Source organism: Lithobates pipiens, unplaced genomic scaffold, assembly GCF_037356315.1.
Source record: "Lithobates pipiens isolate NorthernLeopardFrog02 unplaced genomic scaffold, aLitPip1_a1.2 Scaffold_18, whole genome shotgun sequence".
In the NCBI taxonomy this organism is placed as follows: Eukaryota; Metazoa; Chordata; class Amphibia; order Anura; family Ranidae; genus Lithobates; species Lithobates pipiens.
This window is the reverse complement of record NW_027507758.1, coordinates 178,930,383-178,951,634: the sequence shown is the minus strand read 5'-3', so window position 1 is coordinate 178,951,634 and position 21,252 is coordinate 178,930,383. Positions and strand designations below refer to the sequence as shown.

At 40.6% G+C, this 21,252-nt stretch overlaps 1 protein-coding gene across 5 annotated transcripts in view; it reads right to left on the bottom strand.

Annotated features, from left to right (window-relative positions):
* The window catches only part of RASGRP3 (RAS guanyl releasing protein 3), a 280,740-nt gene that overhangs the window by 28,035 nt on the left and 231,453 nt on the right, over window positions 1-21,252 (bottom strand). For all 5 annotated transcript variants that reach the window (XM_077486434.1, XM_077486437.1, XM_077486433.1 and 2 more), the window contains 3 exons: window positions 18,972-19,049; window positions 10,002-10,115; window positions 4,930-5,045 (listed from right to left, as the gene is read on the bottom strand). In XM_077486434.1, the coding sequence (XP_077342560.1) occupies window positions 4,930-5,045; window positions 10,002-10,115; window positions 18,972-19,049 (308 nt within the window). The remainder of the gene's footprint in view (window positions 1-4,929; window positions 5,046-10,001; window positions 10,116-18,971; window positions 19,050-21,252) is intronic.

Here is a 21,252-nt window from a genome sequence, read left to right as displayed (position 1 = left end):
TTGAATTTGTTGCCGGGCTCCGCCCCTGTGCGTTGCGACGCTCACAGGGAAAAGAGCCCAGCACACAGAGGCATCAGGCGGAGGACAGAGCCCACAGACACAGCGAGGGGACATTGCAGGATCCTGTGGACAAGGCAAGTATACTGCTCCAGGATCCTGCAATGCAATCCCGAGTGTGGCTCGAGGTTACCACTAATGGTATTGAAATTTAACCCAGAGCCACACTCCGGAAAACGGCCAGGGAAGTTAAATGTTTTTCAAAGTGTCAACATTATCACCTGGACAGGAAATGAAAAAAAAACCTTTTTATTACTTTTTAGTAAAATCTGGGGAAGGATTTCTGTCAGAACAGAACAGGCAGCTATGATAACCTGAGGTTCTCATCCTACTTTATCCAAAATACAAAACGGGATCCTTTCTCAAGTCGTGTCAATGATCAGGTGGACCTACGGTAATCCACCTGTTTTTGACTTTCCTAAGAATACTTCAGAATTGCTTAAATTTGGACAACCTGCTGACCACTCATTTTGGATTCACTGCCCCTAAATCCCCTGTAGTGTTCTTACTAAATTATTGAATGAAGATATACTCCAAAATCCTCTTTGGACTATGTTTTGTCTTCTTTGTTTGTATACCTGGGAAATGATTCTGTTCTGCTGGAGGGATCCTAGCCTACCATCTATTGACCAGCTGATTTATATGGAGAGTGATTGCCCAATCAAGTTTAATAAAATTTGGAACCCATAGCTGGAACAAATGTTTACTGCCTTGAGCAAATATATGGGTTCTAATATATACATAACAATGGTTAACATTCTGTAACACTAATCTAAGGTTTGGACTAAATAACTATGTTTAAGGCATGGTGAGGATGGGACAAGTATGGATAAGTCAGTGAATGAATGTCTCCAATTTTGTTTTATGGATATTATATGCCAAATGATTGAAAACTTGATAAACACCTTCAAAAGTCATGAATTCATTCTTCTAACAAAAACATTGTTCTTTAAAAAAATAATAATATATTAATCTACCATTGCTGAGCTCTTTCCAGAAATACCAGCTGTCTGATCAGTATGCTGACCCTCTGGTTACAACACATTTACTGGTCATTGACCCAGGATACCTTTGCAACATGTAAAGTCAGAACTAATGGTCTATATGTTTTCTCTGGGTCAGGGACATAGAAAGTATTGAAGACAAATAATAACATGAACTCCAATCTTTTTTTGAGACCATCAATGGCATTCCACATATTCTACCGATACATTGGTTCCTTTGAATAAGCCAAATGGACAGGCGTTTATTCATCTTGACACCTCTGCTTTGAAGTTCCTTTTAAAATATTTTTAGATAGTAGTTAGATGGTTAATTTGTTGTTAAAAACTAAAATAGTATTTTCTGACTTCAGCAGCAAGGGAACACAGAGAATGCAAGTATTACCGCCCCGTTGTGGCTATTACTGGTGTTGGCTTTCCTCAGAGCTCTAAACAACAGAATGACTGATCAGATAACACTATCGCCTGTTAAACAATAGTGAAAGGACACATAGATAGTTGGAAGGTCACACACTCTGCAATACACAATTGATCTTGATACACTCTACATGGCTGGCTGTTGAGATTTTAAAAGTACAGGTGACTTCTCTACAGTTCTCCCTTTTTCTCCAATTACTAAAGAAGACAGTATCCATGCCATGAGTCAAATAATTAAAACCAGTGAAAAAAGTTTTTGGCCATAGTCCAATTAGAGGTTTTGTTCAATTTTTCCAAAAAATAAAAAGTGAAACCTGATTGATACTGGCAACTTTACTTTCTTTTCTGCAGTTTTAATCAAACGCGCCATAGTGTAAGATAGAATATCTATGAAAAAATATTCAGACACCTGCTGGAATGGAAGAAGATTTTGCAATAAACTGACAACTAATTACTGAGGTATGTATTTACCTTCCGACCTACTGTTAGAAAAAAGCCCATGTATGTGGGCTCAAACCCAAGACTCAGAGCTGTAAAAAAGATTGCTAAGTAAATTGGTGGTTAAACTGTTTCAAGAATTAAAGTGGACTTAAAAAAATAAAAAAAGAGCTGCTATTTTTTAGGCAACATATAGCATGGTTAATTGTGCCTAAGCAGTACTCTGAAAAGCCTACCTTATGTCCTGAATTTCACCTGAAAAATAGCAGAACACTTCATGTGTCTTAGCACTCCAGTGCCATGAGCCTTGTAAATGTATATATTAGCACTGATCATCTAAAGCTGGCAATACATGGTATTGTATGATATTGTTTAAAAATTGAACTGATTCCCCTATCCACACATCCTGCAGTACTATTGTATTCTCACAGCTTTTATCCGACAGAACGGTTGATCAGAAATCGATTGGTAGATTGACTATTGCTCAACTGCTGTGGCCACACATGGATCGAAATTCAATCCATCTATGGGCACCTTAACATTGTGCCTCTGAATGCCAGTGTCAAGAGATTTGGTATGAGATTCGGTATGTCACTACTGCATTGCTTGCCATTCTCTATACTGCAGTGGAACCTGCAGTACAAAGATATCCCCGCTTCTACTACTTCTATTCTGTGGATCTGTGTTTTCTGATAGCTAATCTGCTGCAATGCCTACAGGCAATGCTGGTAACTTGTTAATTTCCCTCTTCTTGCCATTTTGGGTACAGCTTCCACAGTTAATATCCCTTGTAAAGGACCAAAAAGGTTAAAGTGGTTGTTAAGCCACTATCTCCTCTTTATATCATCCCTTCTGTCAGATAAAAAGCTACATCCTAGTGCTTGTTCTTTATTTAAAAAAAAATATTTCTACCTGTTTTAACACCGTCTCCCAGTGATAAGATGACTCAAGGCTATCAGCTCTCCCCTTGTGATATCTCCAGTGGGCGGGGCCGAGATTCCCTTGCTGACATCAGCCAGGTAGGAGAGGAGCTGAGAGCCTGGAGTCATGTGATCCTTGAAAGACACTGTTAAAACAGGTAGAAATGTTTTTTTTTTTATAAAACATAGGCACTAGGACACAACTTTTAATCTGACAGAGGGGAGGATATACAGCTAGTTTTGAAGCAGCAGGGAGAGGCACAGATCAGCGATAGTGAGAGATGACAGGCAGGGAGGGGAGGACAGAAGAGACACAGGAGAGCTGCAGATAGCAGCGTATGATGGAGGCATGTATGCTGACAATGGTGTCAGGGCTCAGACGCCCTGATATATCGCAGTCAGCATACAGAGGGGAGGGTAGAAACTGTCAGGATCAGTAAGGTATTTCAGGTGATACAGGGGGCCAAAATACACAGCACAAGCACTGTGCTGTATAACATGCTTTAAAGAAACAGGATCTTTATCTCTTTTTTTTGTGGTTAACAAACACTTTAATGTGTAACTTTAATCTCTAGAAGTAGCCACCTTGTTAACTTCATGCAGAAAAATGTAGTGCACTTTCCATTGGGGCTATATCTAACAAGCTCAATTCCAAAGTTCTGACACAAAAGCTGGGTATCTGGTTTTTTGAATTTAGACAAAGACAGCCTTTAGTAAAAACTAAGAAAATATTTAGAGATTTCTATAGAGTCATAAGTTTGCGTAGCTAGCTTCAAAATAGCCAGTGCATAAATCCTTTCAGTCACAATGCAGTTCTCTCAAAGAACTCCTTTGTGCCAAATAAAGTAAGGCCAAGCACACAGATCATCCAGTCATTTTTTTTCTAATGTATAGTTATCATGTACTATGTATGGCCAGCTTTATCCTAGTCTCATTTACTGTAAACTATTTTGGTGTCCTGTAGATAACAACAGTTAAGCTATTAGAATTACAGTGTGTTATATGTTAAGGGCGTTATTGTCTAGAGATTTTTGTTTGCATTATTGACATCTATTAGCCACTTGCTGACTGCCTTCCATTATATAATGAGGCAGGGTGACTCGGCTGCGCAAACCGACATACCTGTAAGTCAGTCTGTGCATGTGGTACTGCAGATGTGTGCTGCAGGAGCTCGCCTGTGGGTCCGGTGGACTGTCAGCCACTCACGATTGCGGTGAAGAGAGGCAGAACCGGGATCTGCCTATGTTAACAATCCAGAACCCCGTTCTGACAGGAGGAGAGAGAGCAGCTGTTCCTAGTGATCAGGAATATCGATCTCTCTCTACTGCCAGTCAGTCTATCCCCCTGACAGTTATAAAAACCTCCCTAGTGAACACTTGACCCCTTGATCGTGCCCTAGTGTTAACCCCCTCCCTGCCAGTGGCATTTGTACAGTGATCAGTGCATTTTTATAGCACTGATCACCAAAAAGTGTCACTTGGGGTCAGATTTGTCCGTCACAATGTTGCAGTCCTGCTAAAAAATCTCTGATCCGTGCCATTACTTTAGTAAAAACAATAAATAAAAAGTCCCTAAATCTTTCCCCTGTTTTGTAGATAACTTTTACGCAAACCAATCAATATACACTTATTGCGTTTTGTTTTTTTTTTACCAAAAATATGTAGCAGAATACATATTGGCCTAAACTGATGAATACATTTGTTTTTTTATATATATATATATATTTTTAATATGTTTTATAGTAGAAAGAAAAAAATATATATATTTTTTTTAATTGTTTGTCTTTTTTGGTTTATAGCACAAAAAATAAACAAAAACCACCAAAAGAAATCTCTTTTTGTAGGAACAAAGAATATACATTTTATTTTGGTAAACGTTGCACGACCACACAATTCTCAGTTAAAGCGACACGGTGCCATATTGCAAAAAATGTCCTGGTCATTAAGGGGGTAAATCCTTCCGGGGCTGAAGTGGTTAAAATAGACCATAAATACTCCTGGTCAGTATTGATTTTGTGCTTTAGTATTTATTATGTCTTGAACAGTAATATATAATAGTAACATGTCAATATTTGAATAATGCATTGGTAAACTTACTGATCCTTGTCTAGAACACAGAAGGAGTCTAGAAATGGGAAGTTAGCAGCAATACTTTCGAAGTCCTCTTGAGAAATATATCCATCATGATCATGATCATAGTTTCTAAAAACAGACTTTAATATATATACTGGATGTTAATTGAGGTTAGGATTACACTTATCAACATTTCCGTCACTATCATTTACATTTGTATATTGTTATACTTTTTTGGATGTTTTAGGTAAATATTAATTCAATTCAATTTTCTGGAGACCATGGGATATTCAAAATGACACTGCAAAGGAAAGCAAACTGTACATTTACACACAGATGTACTGGAATTTAAAAATTCAAACTCCAGCAATTTTTTTTTGTTTTACATAACCAAGTGAAATCACAGCCAAAAGCATAACAAGGGAGGTTAGAACTGCTAAAAATATTTGTATTACTGATGGTACCTTCCAATCTGGGTGTCAGCAACACTCTTCATTCATTAATTACTTATAGGAGAGTAAAGGGGATAGCCGTAGATTAATTTCATTTTTTTTTTTGTAAAAGCTTTATTTTTACCAAACCCTTTTAAAAGGGAAGTAAACCCTTCCAAACAACTTGGACCTATAGGTAAGCCTAGATTAAGGCTTACCTGTAGGTCCAAGCAATATCTCCTAAACCTATATGGTTTAGGAGATATTTGCCCGAAAATGGGCACCGCTGTCTACGGCGCATGCGCCGTAGACAGCGGCGCGCAGGCGCACTAAATGCGGCAAATCCAAGAATGGATTTGCCAAATTTGTCGACTCCCGTGCGCATGCGCGGGAGTGACGTCATCGCGGCTTCGCCGTATGACAGCAACGGAGCTGCGAGGCGCGACTCCCGTGCGCATGCGCGGGAGTGACGTCATCGCGGTTGCGCCGCTGTCATTGGTCGGAGCTGCGAGACGCCACCAGCAAGATGGACGCGGCGGACTACAGGGATCAGCGGCGACTTCGCTGGCTCCTGTGTCAGGTAAGTGACACATAATGAGCTACTATGCGATGCATAGTAGTCCATTATGCTTTACCTTTGCAGGGAAAAAAAGAGGAAGTAAACCCATCAGGGTTTACTTCCTCTTTAAGCTACATGTATTTGAAGATAGGGACTGTCAGTAAAGTTATAGAGCTACTATACAATGGCCACTATTGCTAACTAGTGATGAGCAAACCGAGCAGGTTGGTTTCCTGCACATTCACCAAACAAATGAAAGATCTCTGAACATAACACTCAAACCCTATTGAAGTCTATGGGAACCAAAACTTGTCATTTTTGTTTATTTTGGTAAAAAGGGGCATAATTATCTGGATACTACCATGAAGTACATGTGCTAATGCCCTAAAGGGCAACATTAAAAATACACAATTTAAATAATATGCTTGGAGGATGCCTTAACCCTTTTGCTCTCATGGACTATGCTTTACTTTTAACCTCATGTATCCAGACCATCTTAGCAACTTTTTTTTATTCATTTTCATTTACATCTTCCAGAGTTTGTAAAAGACGCCTCAAACCATATCTTTTCTAAAGACACACAACTGATAAAATAAAAAGATTGTGCTACTGATTTTGTAGGTTTCGTGATAGTTACACAAATATTTATCAAAATTATATTTTTGAAATGAAATGCACAAAAACACAACATAAAATTCCTACTAAATTTAAAAGATAGAACTGTATTGCGCTAATATATAACAAGTATTTGTAAATTTTAAACTGTGCCTTTTTGGGAAACAGTGAAAGGTACACAAAACTGTAAAAAAAAAGCAACTTATTCTAAGCCCTTGTACACACGGTCAGACATTCTGACAACCAGATCCATTGGATTTTGTCCGACGGATTTTGTCCAACGGATCTTGTCCGACGGATCTTGTCCGAGACTGTTGCATACACACGGTCGGACAAAGTTGTCAGAAAATCCGATCGTTCGGAACGTGGTGACGTTATTTCGTTACGATGGGACTACGTTCAGGCTAGTAGCCAATAGCTTTGGTCTTGGAATTTGATCTGAGCATGAGTGGCACTTTGTCCGATCGGAATTCTCTACAAACGATTGGAAAATTTTATAGCCCTGTTTTAAAACTTTGTTGGTCGGATATTCCGACAGAAACAGTCCGATGGAGCCCACACACGGACGGATTATCGACAACACGGTCCGATCGGACATTTGCATATGCACAATGCACACCAGTGCACATGTTATACAGGCACGTGTTCATGGTTAAGCACTGTTTGATAGTGTGAAATGTGTCATTGCCAGTAAAGGATTCTCAACAAAATATTAAAAATGAACATTTTTATTTATGGTTATATTCATTTGTCCAATTACATTTGAGCCCCTGAAAATGGGGGACTGTGTATAAAAATGGTTCCAAAAATTTGTACTTGATATTTATGTTCAACCCCTTGAATTAAAGGTGAAAGTCTGCACTTCAAATTTATTTGGATTGTATCATTTTAATTTTATTCTGGTGGCATACAGAGCCAAAAGTATGAAAATTATGCCTGTGTCCAAATATATATCGACCTAACTGTATCTATTAGAAAAAATTAATATAATTGAAAGAAAAAAATAGCAGTAAGAGTTACTTGTAGGATTGTTTTTTGGAGGGAAAGGTGTGGTATGTTAAAAAAGTAGATTACCGGTTTCCATATGTTTTTCATGTTCTTAACTTTTGATGAAATACCTTTTATTTAGTGCACTAGTTATTGTTTTATTATTATCATTCCACTTTTTAAGTAATTTTTTTATTGTAATATCAGGAAAAGATCAGAACATATCCCACATAATCATATATACTTTTCCTACTCTACAATGAAGAATAATGAATTTGAAATTCTTTACAATGTTGACATTTTCAGATTACCATACATTGTGTATCCAACTCAGCAGTGAGTCATAGGTTAAAAATGTTCTCAATCTGTCCCAAATATGTTAGTAGAGCTGCATTTGCCATTTAAATAAACACTGTATGATTTAGTTGTAGGCAGGACAGAAGGATTAATGATTTTTAAATGCAGACTCATGTTCTGCAGTTATTTGGGTCAAGTCTGCTGTCTTTCCTGTGAAACTGTTACAATGTTGATGTGTAGTGGATCTGGGGAATTGGCTAGTTTTTCCCCACCAATTTTCTGGAGATGCCCATAAAAAGGAGCTCTTCAGTGCATTTAGGACTCCCCGAGGGAGCGGGAGTCTGAGGACTCTTAACTAAAAATATCAGACTTATTACCTTTAAGGATCTTTGCCAAACATGGAATGTTTGGACCCAGTGCTACCTCTTGTAGATTATTGTTTATTATTATTTAATCATGAACTCTGCCTTTAATAAAAACTAAGGACCCTCTGCTGTTATTCAGGTATGATTACCCTTTACCCTATGAGCACTAAAGAACCTTGTATGGGAATTCATGTGAAATCTGCCTGATAAGAACTGTTGTGTGATGCCTTTCTTCAGTAAAGTTATCATTAACTGTTTAATGCCTGGTCTGAAGTCTCTTTTCAAATGGTGTATTGCATGGAGTACAAAGAACAGAGCTTGTCGCATGATGACTGTAGTTTAGTGTAAATACAATTCATTAAAGAAAGAGGTTTGGGATTTTGTATGAAGCATACAGCTGGGGGGTGACCATGATGCAAATTATGTCTGACCAGTTTGTTTTATAACTGTAATTACTAAATTTCAATACAATGCACATAAAGAGTATAATAGAATAAAATGTATTCCATACATGCTTAATACATAGTTCCAAACCTTTTTCTTTAATGAATTGTCACAGGGATGGAGGCATTTTACCTATGGGTCCTATGCCTCATATAAAGTCCCAAATATTCCCTTTCCCCCATGAGTAGATAAAATAAACTTTAGTCCAGCGTGCAGTTTGCTCTCTAGTGTAGGCTATATTGCCATTGCTAGGGGCAACCATATTTGTGTCATTAGCTTAAAGCAGACAACCACCCAGGGAATGGGTGACTGGCATAGGGTGACTGTTTCTCTGGTAGTGAAGGGGTGTTGTGCTTGTCCCCTTCACTAGCAGTCGGTTTACCACATTTTGGGGACTGAACCCTGTGGCACAGTATACCTAGGAACCTAGTCTAGGAGTCACAGGAGAGATGTAGAGGGGCCATCGAGAGAAATAGAGACAGAGACAAGGCACATAGCTACAAAGTGAGGTCCACTTCCTATATCCACTAGCAACTGTGGACATGTCACTGGGATTGAGGTGACAGGTATTGCTGGGTTGGTGGATAATATATATTGTTTTATCCATATTTTCTTGATGTATTATTCATATTTATAAAAAAAAAATAAACACATCTTTGTTTAGTCCAGTAAGAGAGAGAGAATATCCCAATCAAAAAATGTAAGGTTGTGCTCTCCTTAGCCTATAATGCTCTGCTAATAATGTTACAAATGTACAGGAATAAGAAACAGAAAAAGATACAATTCTTTGAAAAAAATATAAAAAACTAATCACAATCATATTGTTTTCATTTAACAAAATTATATATTGAGCAAAAAGCAACAATATTCGAACACCTAAGGAAAAGCAAACATATGGTTTGGAGAACATTGGAAGCAGTAGAAAAAAAGGATTAGAGGAGTCCAGCTGGAATAAAAGAAGAGAGGGAATTTGAATCCAAAAACAAAACTATCTGCAATAGCAGGGTATGCACATATCTACTGGTGATAGGACTTGCCTGGTGACCTATAGGCTTACTACTCCTATTCTGACCACCTTGCTGTTCTGAAGCCGAGGATTTGGACACTAGTAGAATGTGTTATTTTAGCATCACTGCCACATAGTTTATAACTTATTCTTTCTACTGACAGTAGAAAAAGTTGTCTCCATAATGGTAAAGTTCCTACACTATTCCCATATATCATCAGAGACCAATTCTGATTCTGATTTTGATGTTGTGAGCCTGCACATTTTTCCTGGTAGAACCTCCATTTCATTGAGCAAACAAGAATGTTTAACTTTATTACCTAAGATTCTGGAGACGTAAACAGACATGCTCAGAAAATTTGTACTACAAAAAGAGAGAATTGTCACCTTACCTCAACTAATTTCCGTATATGCTTATTAATAATGGTAGGGTCAGGCTTTGTGGTCACTGCAGAGGCCCAATCAAGGGGTACATCAGGCTTAGTGGGAGTTGTAGGGGAAGTTGGCTGTAAGTAAATGCAAGCATAAAAAGCAATGCAAATTAACAGTGAAGAAGAAACAATCATCAAACAGTTTTAGAAATAATATGTTTAATATGTTATTTTTTTTAAGCAAAATAATTTTTGCCTAATTCCTTATAAGATGTCACCAACATTCTTGGCCTTTATTATTTAGGACCATAGGATATTTTTAGCACAAAAATAATATAGGTCTATTACTTCTTGCTGCAAACATTTTTACATTGAAGTAGATATTAATATTATAATGCAGGGATTAAATTCTTAACTATATATCCATGAAAAAAGTTTAACAGTCTGACTGAATTAGGCATTCCTTAGGCCTATATTACAAGAGTTGTGTCAAAAGCAATGACGTTAGAAAAGGTTTCTTTCATCTTGAGTAGGAGCATTATCTTAAGTGTATGTTTTGATGCGAATCAGCCTATAGCTGACCTGAAATTAAGATTTATTTTTGGTATGAAGATGGATACATATATATCTAGATAGTACTTCTCAATATTTATGCCTTAAAAAAAAATGCACACTATATGATGATCTGACAGAAATCCAATGTGCTCCACCTGTCAATACCATGCCCTGCCTGCTGGGCTATATAAGTGTGCCAATCCCCACCTCTTTCTGTCCCACACCACACACTTATTTCTGCTCCAGCAAGACAATAGTGCTGATATGACTCCCAGAAGCCTGTCCACATACTATGTAGGGAAAGGGCTCTTGGAAGATGTGGTTCTGGAGGTACGCTTGTCTAGGTAGTGCACTCCCAAAATTTGCCATTAAAGGATAAGTTCATCTTTGGAAACATGTTACATGTTCTCAATGCTGTAGCTGCTGCCCACTGCCCCCCCCCCCCCCTCCCTGTGGCAGTAGTACGGAAAGAAGTTTCCCATACTAGCTGTCACCTTTTAAAATCAGCTCCTTTGCGATTGTCGGCTTGTAGTTCTCTTTATTATTTTTTTTTCTAAAAGGTGAACTTATCCTTTGAGAATTTTACAAGCCTATTGATTATGACACATGATGTAATAAAAAGGAACAAAGTAAAAGAAAAAAAATAATGCTTGGACATGCTCTAGATGGGAAGAGGGAGATTTGTGGCTAAATTTAGGTAAGGTAATGCCTGGATGTGTTCTTTAACCGCTTCCCAACCGCCTCACGCAGATATACTGCGGCAGAAGGGCACGTACAGGCAGATTAACGTACCTGTACATTGCCCTTTAAGAGGCAGCTTGTGGGCGGGGCGCTGGTGGGATCTCCATGAGCGTGATCGTGGGTTGATCATGTGAACTCTATCCACAGGGATACCCACATTCGTCTCACGGAGAGTAAGGCCGTGTACACACGAGAGGATTGTCCGTCCAACTAAGTCCTTCAGACAATCCGACAGACAGTCCATCCTACTTTTGAATGAACGGACTTGACCACACACGATGAACAGACAGTCCGCTGAAAGCTTGCGCGATGACGTGTACAGCACGTACGACGGGACTAGAAATACGACATCCAATACACTGCAATGCAACCTTCGGCCGTGTAAATCCTTTCTGAGCATGCGCCATACTTAGTCCGTCCAACTAGCCTACTCACGAGCGGACTGTCCGCTGAAACCAAAGTTGGACGGACTGTATTACGGAAATTCCGAAAGACTTAGTCCGCCAGACTGTCCGCTGAAAAAGTCCGCTGAAGCCCACACACGAGCGGACTGTCCGCTGAAACACGTTTCAGCGGACTAAGTTGGACGGACAATCCTCTCTTGTGTACGCGGCCTAAGAAAAGAATGGGGAAATGCTAATGTAAACAAGCATTTCCACGTTCTGCCTAATGATACTGATACTGATCACAGCTCCCTGTGATCGGGAGCAGTGATAAGTGTCACACACAGCCCCTCCCCCCGCCCCCAGTTAGAAACACTCCCTAGGACACACTTAACCTCTACAGTGCCACCTAGTGTTTAACACCTTCACTGCCAGTCACATTTACACAGTTTTTAATTGCACTGATAGCTGTATAAATGTGAATGGTCCCAAAATCGCACCAAAAGTGTCTGATGTGTCCGCCATAATGTTGCAGGCCCGATAAAAATTTCAGATCACCACCAATACTAGTAAAAAAAAATAATAATAATAATAATAAAAATTCCATAAAACGATCCCCTATTTTGTAGACGCTATAACTTTTGCTCAAACCAATCAGTCGCTTATTGTGATTTTTTTTTTGTTGCCACAAATATGTAGAAGAATAGGTAATGGCCTAAACAGAGGAAAACATTTTTTTATATATTTTTTGGGGATATTTATTATAGCAAAAAGTAAAAAATAATGTGTTTTCAAAATTATTTAAATTTTTTTGTTTATATTGCAAAAAATAAAAACTGCAGAGGTGATCAAATACCACCAAAAGAAGGCTCTATTTGTGGGGAAAAAAGGACATCAGTTTTGTTTGGGAGCAACGTTGCATGACCGTACAGTTGTCAGTTAAAATGAAGCAGTGCCAAATCGAAAAATGTGCTCTGGTCTTTGGCCAGCTAAATGGTCTGGGGCTTAAGTGGTTAAATTGTGATCTTTTTTTTCTTATTAGTATTGCTGTATTACACAATGGAAACCATAATTTTAGCTGCTATAGAGAAGATTTTTGTTGTTAATAACATTTCATGCAATTTCACCAGTGCTTTTAAAGCTGAGCATAATATGGTTTAACATTTATGTCAAACATAACAAAATTCCTATTTAGAAATCATCAGAAGCCCCTATAAAAAAAGTGGGCAATGAATTCCCAAAAGTTCTTAATTCATGTCATAGCTCAGGGGTCAGACTTGGAGACCAGTAACTATAGCAGTAGAGAGGTTCACATCAACCAGCTGGATAACATAAGTAGATGGGTTTTGCTGTATGCTAGTGCCAGGTCGCGGTTCTGTCAGAAAACATGAAATCGGACCAAGACAGATGTACAGTTAAATCACACTTGTTTAATAATAAAAGTAAAAAGACAAACATAGTCAAAACATAGCCAAAGTTCATTAACCAGAAAGGATAGTCAGCCAAGCCAGAAGTCAGGGATCAAAGTAGTGGAACAGTGGAACTGGTTTCAGAGCCAGAAGGGATGTCAGTAAAGCCAGTCTATAAACAGGAATGCAGGAGATGTTTCTTGTGATGTTGACCAAGGTGAAGGCAGAGCTCGACTGGACAGCTTAAGTAGGCAGGACAGACAAGCAGGATATCAACAGCTGAGTAACTGTGGAGAGACATAGGAGCTGGAAATTAACAGACAGCGGAGTGGCCAGCTCAGAGAAGGAAGGGCTGAGCCCAGACCTGACAGAAATACCTCCTCAAGGACCCCTTCCCCTCAGAGGACTACCAGGCTTGTGGGGAAAACATCTATGGAAATCATGGAGGAGGACAGGAGCATGTACTTCCGAGGAGGACACCCAAGAGCGTTCCTTCGGACCGTACCCTTTTCAATGCACCAGGTACTGTATGTGCCCACAGAACCTACGGGAGTCAACTGACTGTACTTCATACTCCTCATGGTTCTCAACCTCTACAGGGTGAGGACGTGGCACCAAGGTGGTAAAGCGGTTGCAGACAAAAGTTTTTAATAAGGAGACGTAAAATACATTCAAAATGCGCATATTAAAAGCAAGGTCTAATGCATAAGCCACTGAGTTAACCCTGTAAAGAATACGGAAAGGCCCACTAAACCGAGGTGCAAATTTCAGTGAGGGAACACGAAGTTGGAGGTTGCGAGATGACAGTCAGACCCTGTCCCTAACCTAGTAGGAAGGCGCAGGCAGGCATCTGCAGTCAGCATGGAGTCTGTACCTATCATTAGCATGACGCAAAGCCTCCTGGACTTGTGCCCAAGTGAAACGAAGACCACGGATATGCTTTTCTAATGCAGGAATACTGCAGAACAAACGAGTCTGGCAACATGGAAGGTTGGAAACCATAATTCGCCATAAATGGGGACAATCAGGAAGTAGAAGGCATTGTTGTGAGCAAACTCTGCCCATGGTAAGTCTGACCAGTTGTTATGATGGTCAGAAATATAGCAACGTAGGAATTGCTCCAAGGACTGATTTACTCGTTCTGCAGCTCCATTAGACTGCAGGTGATACGCAGAGGAAAAAGCAAGCTGAATTGCCAACTGTGCACAAAAGGCTCGCAAGAACCAGGACACAAACTGACTACCCCTGTCCGAGGCGATCAACTTGAGTAGCCCATGTAAGCAAAAGATCTCCCTAGCAAAAATGGAAGCCAGTTCCTTAGAAGTAGGCAACTTCTTAAGTGGAATACAATGACACATCTTTGAGAACCGGTCAACCAGTTGGGTAACTCCACAATGAAATCCATAGGCAGGTGGGTCCTGGGTCCAGGGCCTCTCTCCCTTGGGTATGGGTTGTAGGAGGCCCACTGGAAGGTGTTGTGGAGTCTTTCTCTGAGCACACATGGAACCAGACATATAGTTACATAGTAGGTGAGATAAAAGACATAGGTCCATCAAGTCCAGCCTATGTGTGTGATTATATGTCAGTATTACATTGTATATCCCTGTATGTTGCGGTCGTTCTTTAAACTATCAATGCCTCTGCTGAAACTGCCTGTGGAAGGGAATTCCACATCCTTGCCACTCTTAGCCCTTGTACACATGGTCGGAGATTCCGACGGAATGTGTCCCATCGGACCGTTTTGTCGGATATTCCGACTGTGTGTGGTCTACAACGGACTGTTTCCGTCGGAGTATCCGACGGACCAAGTTTTCCAACTTGTTGGTAACATTTTCTGACAAAATGCTCCAATCATGTGTAGAGAATTCCGATCGGACAAAGTGCCACGCATGCTCAGATCAAGTTCCTACACCAAAGCTATTGGCTACTAGCGTGAACGTAGTCCCGTCGTAATGAAATAAGGTCATCACGCCGGATTTTCCGACAACTTTGTCCGACCGTGTGTATGCAACAGTTTCGGACAAAATCCGTCGGACAAAATCCGTCGGACAAAATCCGTCGGACAAAATCCGACGGATTTGATTGTCGGAATCTCCGACCGTGTGTACAAGGGCTTACAGTAGAGAACCCTCTACATAGTTTAAGGTTAAACCTATTTTCCTATAATTTTAGTGAGTGGCCATGAGTCTTGTTAAACTCGCTTTTGCAAAAAAGTTTTATCCCTATTGTGGGGTCATTAGTATGGTATTTGTATATTGAAATCATATCCCCTCTCAAGCGTCTCTTCTCTAGAGAGAATAAGTTCAGTGCTCGCAACCTTTACTCATAACTAATATCCTCAAGACCCTTTATTAGCTATGTTGCCCTTCTTTGTACTCTCTCCATTTCTAGTACATCCCTCCTGAGGACTGGTGCCCAGAACTGGAGAGCATACTACAGGTGCGGCCAGACCAGAGTCTTGTAGAACGGGAGATTTATCATTTTATTTCTGGAGTTGATCACCTTTTTAATGCATGCCAATATTCTGTTTACTTTGTTAGCAGCAGCTTGGCATTGTATGCCATTACTGAACCTATCTACTAGGACCCCCAGGTCCTTTTCCATCCTAGATTCCCCCAGAGGTTCTTCCCCCAGTGTATAGATTGCATTCATATTTTTGCCACCCAAATGCATTATTTTAAATTTTTCTACATTGAAACTCATTTGACATGTAGTTGCCCACCCCATTGATTTGTTCAGATCCAGCACAGAACCCTGGGAGACCCCACTACCCACCCCTGACCATTCTGAGTACACCCCATTTATCACCACCCTCTGAACTCGCCCTTGTAGCCAGTTTTAAATCCATGTACTCGCCCTATGGTCCATGCCAACGGACCTTATTTTGTACAGTAAACTTTTATGGGGAACTGTGTCAAATGCTTTTGCAAAATCTAGCTACTCCACATCTATGGGCCTTTCTTTATCTAGCTGGCAACTCACCCCCTCATAGAAGGCAAGAACGATTCTTCATGAATCCATGCGGATTACTGCTAATGATACCGTTCTTGTTACTAAAATCTTGTATATAGTCCCTTATCATCCCCTCCAAGAGTTTACATACTATTGACGTTCGGCTAACTGGTCTATAATTCTCAGGGATGTATTTTGGGCCCTTTTTAAATATTGGTGCTACATTGACTTTTCTCCAATCAGCTGGTACCATTCCAGTCAGTAGACTTTCAGTAAAAATTAGGAACAATGGTCTGGCAATTACTTGACCGAGTTCCCTAAGTACCCTCGGGTACAAGCCATCTTGTCTCGGTGATTTATTAATCTTAAGTTTCCCAAGTCTAATTTTAATTCTGTCCTCTGTTAACCATGGATGTGCTTCCTGTGATGTGTCATGAGGATAAACACTGCAGTTTTGGTTACTGAAGACCCTCGATTCCCTCGTGAAGACTGAGGAGAAGAATGAATTCAATACCTTTGCCATCTCTCTTATAGAGGTAATACTTGAGGCAGGTGCCTGCACCAAGACTGGCGCAGCAGCAGGGTCGGCCTGCAACATAGGTTGTATCAGGGCAGTGAGAGATTCCAGGTGAGCTGTGTGTCTCAGGAGCCTTTGTAACGCCATGAGGAACTGATCCATGCAGTTATCCAGTTCATCCAATCTGGAAAAAATATTACCAACAAGTGGATTGACTGTATCTTCTGAATTCATGGCCTTCATCTATTGTCAGAAACCATGAAATCAGACCGAGACAGAAGTACAGTTAAATCATACTTGTTTAATAATAAAAGTAAAAAGAACAAAGTAGTCAAAACATAGCCAACGTTCAGTAACCAGAACGGATAGTCAGACAAGCCAAAAGTCAGGGGTCAAAGTAATGGAACAGCAAGCAGGATCTGCAGACAGAAGGGATATCAGCAAAGCCAGTCTTTAAACAGGAATGCAGGAGATGTTTCTTGTGAATGTTGACCAAGGCGAAGCAGAGCTCCTCTTGACTGGACGGCTTAAGTAGACAGGACAGACAAGCAGGATATCAACGACAGCTGAGTAACAGTGAAAAGAGATGGGAGCTGGCAATTGGTGGCCAGTGGCCAGCTCAGAGAATGAAGGGCTGAGCCCAGCCCTGACAGGCTCTCAGGATCACCCCAAGCATAGGCAAGCATAGTTGGTAAACAAGCCAAAGGTTGGTAACAAATGGTTGCCGGTTGTGATCCAGCAAAAGCCTAGTTGAAAAACAAACCAAAGCTAAATTACAAATGGTTGTGAAGATATTTAAAGCATCAAGAGTGTAAGGAGCAAGATATTGGTTGGAGAGGAGCACAATAAATCAGGACGTTCATGGGAGGAGCAATGGGTTTAAGGTTCATCATAAACAAGACACAAAGCAAGGCTGTCCAAGGAATCAGACAAGGAGCTATCCAGGATCTTAGGTGGCACAGTAAAAAGGAACACTGTCAGACACCACAGAGGTACCAGGTTCAGAGTCGGATCCTGACAAATAGGTTGGTTAAATTTGTTAACTATATATCTTTTTTCACCAAAATACTGTAGATGCAGTACTGTTTTCAAATGGCAGGCTCTGGCTTTTTACATCAAAGAGGTTAAAATACAATAAATACAATACAAAGACACCAGTGCATATAGGAATAAAGGTGCTGTCCCTTCTTGTATGAGACAATCTCATGAGACTGATGATGTTCAGGAGAAAACCAATACAAGTCTGTAAGGGCCTATTTTGGAGCTATATCCAGCCCTAATGAAGATTTTGTCCAAAAAATTTTGACAGCCTCCCAAACTAGGGTGCAGCTTTATTCCTGTAGGTAGGTATGTAGCTAAGGTGGTTGTTTCTACTACAGTTTAGCTGAGAAGGACTGGGAATAGTGAGCAAGTGCACTTTTTGGTTGAACATGCGCTTTGACTTTAAAGTGATCGTAGTCACCAGGCTATGGATGTTCAAGTATTTACATATTCTTAATATTCTTAACATGCAGTAAATGAGCTTTAAAAACAATCCCACCACCACCACTGATTTATTTAACTGCATGCATGGAAGAGCAATACACAAATTTTACATCCAAAGCACAGATTTCCAAACAGCCCTCCAGCTTTTGCGGAACAGGTCCCATGAGGCATTGTAAAACGTTGACATTCAAAGACTTGACTAGGCATGATGGGAATTGTAGTTACTGAATAACTGGAGGGCTGTAGTTTGGAGACCCCTGATCTAAAGCATTGAGTGTACCCTGTTGTGGCTTTGCAGCCAAGTGAAAACTTGCCATGAATTAGTTTGGGAAGTAAAGATAGTGGTGATTGTTTTTTTTTTTTTTTATATTGGTTATTGAAATTTGCACAGTTTGAATTGGTTATTGTTTCAGAAATTCATCAAAAAAATTATGAAATCAGAATACATAAGACCCCTTTCACACTGAGCCTTCAGCGGTAAAGCTGCACTATTTTTAGCGCCGCTTCGCTATCGTTTTAGCAGCACTATTCGGCTGTTAGTGGGGCCGTTTTAGCCCCCCGGTAGCGGCTGAAAAGAGGTTAAATCCACCTGCAAACGCCACCGGTAACGCAGCGCTGCCCCATTGATTTCAACGGGGAGCAGCGGTGGAGGAGTTCACCGCTCCTTCACCGGTCCAAAGAAGCTGCTGGCAGGACTTTTTCTGACGCCCTGCCAGCGCACCACTCCAGTGTGAAAGTCCTTGGACTTTCACACTGGAGTGAATGGAGCAGCTGTTTTAGGGCATTTTGCAGGCACTATTTTTAATGCTATAGCGCCTGCAAAACAATCCAGTGTGAAAGGGGTCTAAATATAATATAGATCACATACCAAACTCTTTAAGTATATACCACCACTGAAAACTGATCCAATAAATATAATAAAAGACCAATGACTAATACCATTACCTACCGATTTTGGATTCCTAGGCTCAAGTACAAGTGAAAGTTTATAAATATCATCTTCAGTATGGTATAAATCAAGCGATAACTGAAAAGACAGTTGCAAAAATATTTAAATTGGTTGCCGGGCTGATAAACATATGCAAATAAGTTACAATTTCACTGGCTGCACATTTTTTTTCCATCAATGATTCAGAAAGTATTGTAATCAAAGGATCACCTTGACTGGTAACTGCCAGTCAAATATAATTTTTAAGCAGGTCGGCAATGGCAATCTGGCTAATTCCTACCAGATCAGGTTTCCTTTAAAACAGAAGGTAAAGTATTTACATGTCATCATGGTTTATCATTTGGCAATAGTGGGCAAGGTCTTAAAGATTGTTGATTAGCCCCAATGGCATCACTAAGGGGGGGCCAGAGGGGGCCCTGACCCCCCCAACATTATGCTGTGCCCTCCAATTAAAACACATTTTTCTTTCAATATGTAGCGGGCGTCCTGCATCTTGCTTGGGTCACCGCCGAGTGGACACAGACTCTTCAGAGAGGCAGAGCATCCTGACAGCTCCTGCAGGGGATTTATCCCCCTCCCTCTGCTCACTGACACTGTACCATGCATTATACGAGAGCCACTCGCATAGCCACGGCTGCCCGATCTGCTCCTTCCCTCTGCATCCTCATTGGCAGGGATGATAGCGACTTCAGGAAGGACTCCACCAGCAGGGGGGGCAAGCCTCCCATTATCTAAGTGACAGTGAAAAAAGAGACTGATTTCTCCGTCCATAGGACAGGAGAATCAGCCTGTAAATTCTGAAACTGGTGGCTGCAGCTCTGTAAGAGTGTCTGTGACATTCTTGCACAGCCCAGCGAACACACCCACCCCTCCTCACTGATGGGAGATCAGAGAAAAATACAGCTCCTCCTTCTCCCACCTCTGCTCCTCCTCTTGTCTTCCCGCCCCATCCACACTATCCCCAGTGTGAAGCTGTATCTGAAGAGAGAGAATGTGTGGGTGGGAAATATGAAAACCAGCAACTGCAGATTCCTCTGTTTGTCATTGATTCCTGAGCTCCCAGCCTGGACCCGTGAGTGAGTGTACACTGCACTGTTCCTATCCCCCTCCCTTCTCTCCCCCATCTGTCTCCCTCCCACTCCTGTTCTTTCAAGACCTTTTACAAACTTTCAGTTCCACAGCTTGCAGGAAAGAAACTTGCATGATTCCCCCATGAACACAGACAGTGGTGATAGGGGAATCCCTTCCACTGAGCAATTGTATTCTCCCAACAAACTGATTGTCGCTAGCAGATATAGCGACCACAGTATCCGGCAGGCTGGTTGTACCCAATTTGAACAATCAACTTGGTACATTCAGCCTGCCATTAATGGTCTAAATCTCAGCCGGTTCCTGCTGAACCAGCTGAGATTTAAACTGTCTATGGCTGGTCTTAGCACTTAGGCAGCCCATACATTGATCACAGAATGTTCCAATTCCCCATCTACACTTTCCAGGTGGATGAGGGAATCAGCAGATTTTTTCTGAAACTGGTGTTGCATACACACGGTCAGACAAAGTTGTCAGAAAATCTGAGCGTTCAGAACGGGATGACGTTTGTTTGTTACGACAGGACTACGTTCAGGCTAGTAGCCATTAGCTTTGGTCTCGTAATTTGATCTGAGCATGCGGGGCACTTTATCTGATCGGAATTCTCTAAAAATGATCAGACAAAGTCCGATCAGATTTTGTTGTTGGAAAATGTTCTAGTACTTTAGTCTGAAAAACTACTCTAATTGATCATTTTTTTCAGGACAAATGCAAGTCCATATCAGGTCTCTAAAATCAAAATGTCAGCTCCCTGCATTTGAATAGATAGTATACTCAACTCTCCAGTGGCCATGTCTTATACTTTCCTTGTTCCAGAGCTACAGCCTTGGTCAGTTTAATCATTCAACATTTATGCAAATGTCAGATGCCTGTGTCCCATGCTGCATGCTCTGGTTCCTTCCCCCAACTGGTACATCAATATAATACTCACAATGACTCGACCACTGTCATAGAGGCTGGAGGATGGAATTAAAGTGCACGGTGGATGGCACAGGTATGAGAAAGTCCCAAAAGTATCAAATTTAGTGCTGTTTAAGATTAATGACTATGCTGCCTCTTCTATTGCAGTCAACTATTATGGGATTTGTAACATGTATAGAGTAGTGCACATGTAACTAACATGCAGTCTTTGTTTCAAACAAAGTGAAGTGAGGGGGGAAGGAAAGATTCAGTAGCCTATGTTACAAGAATG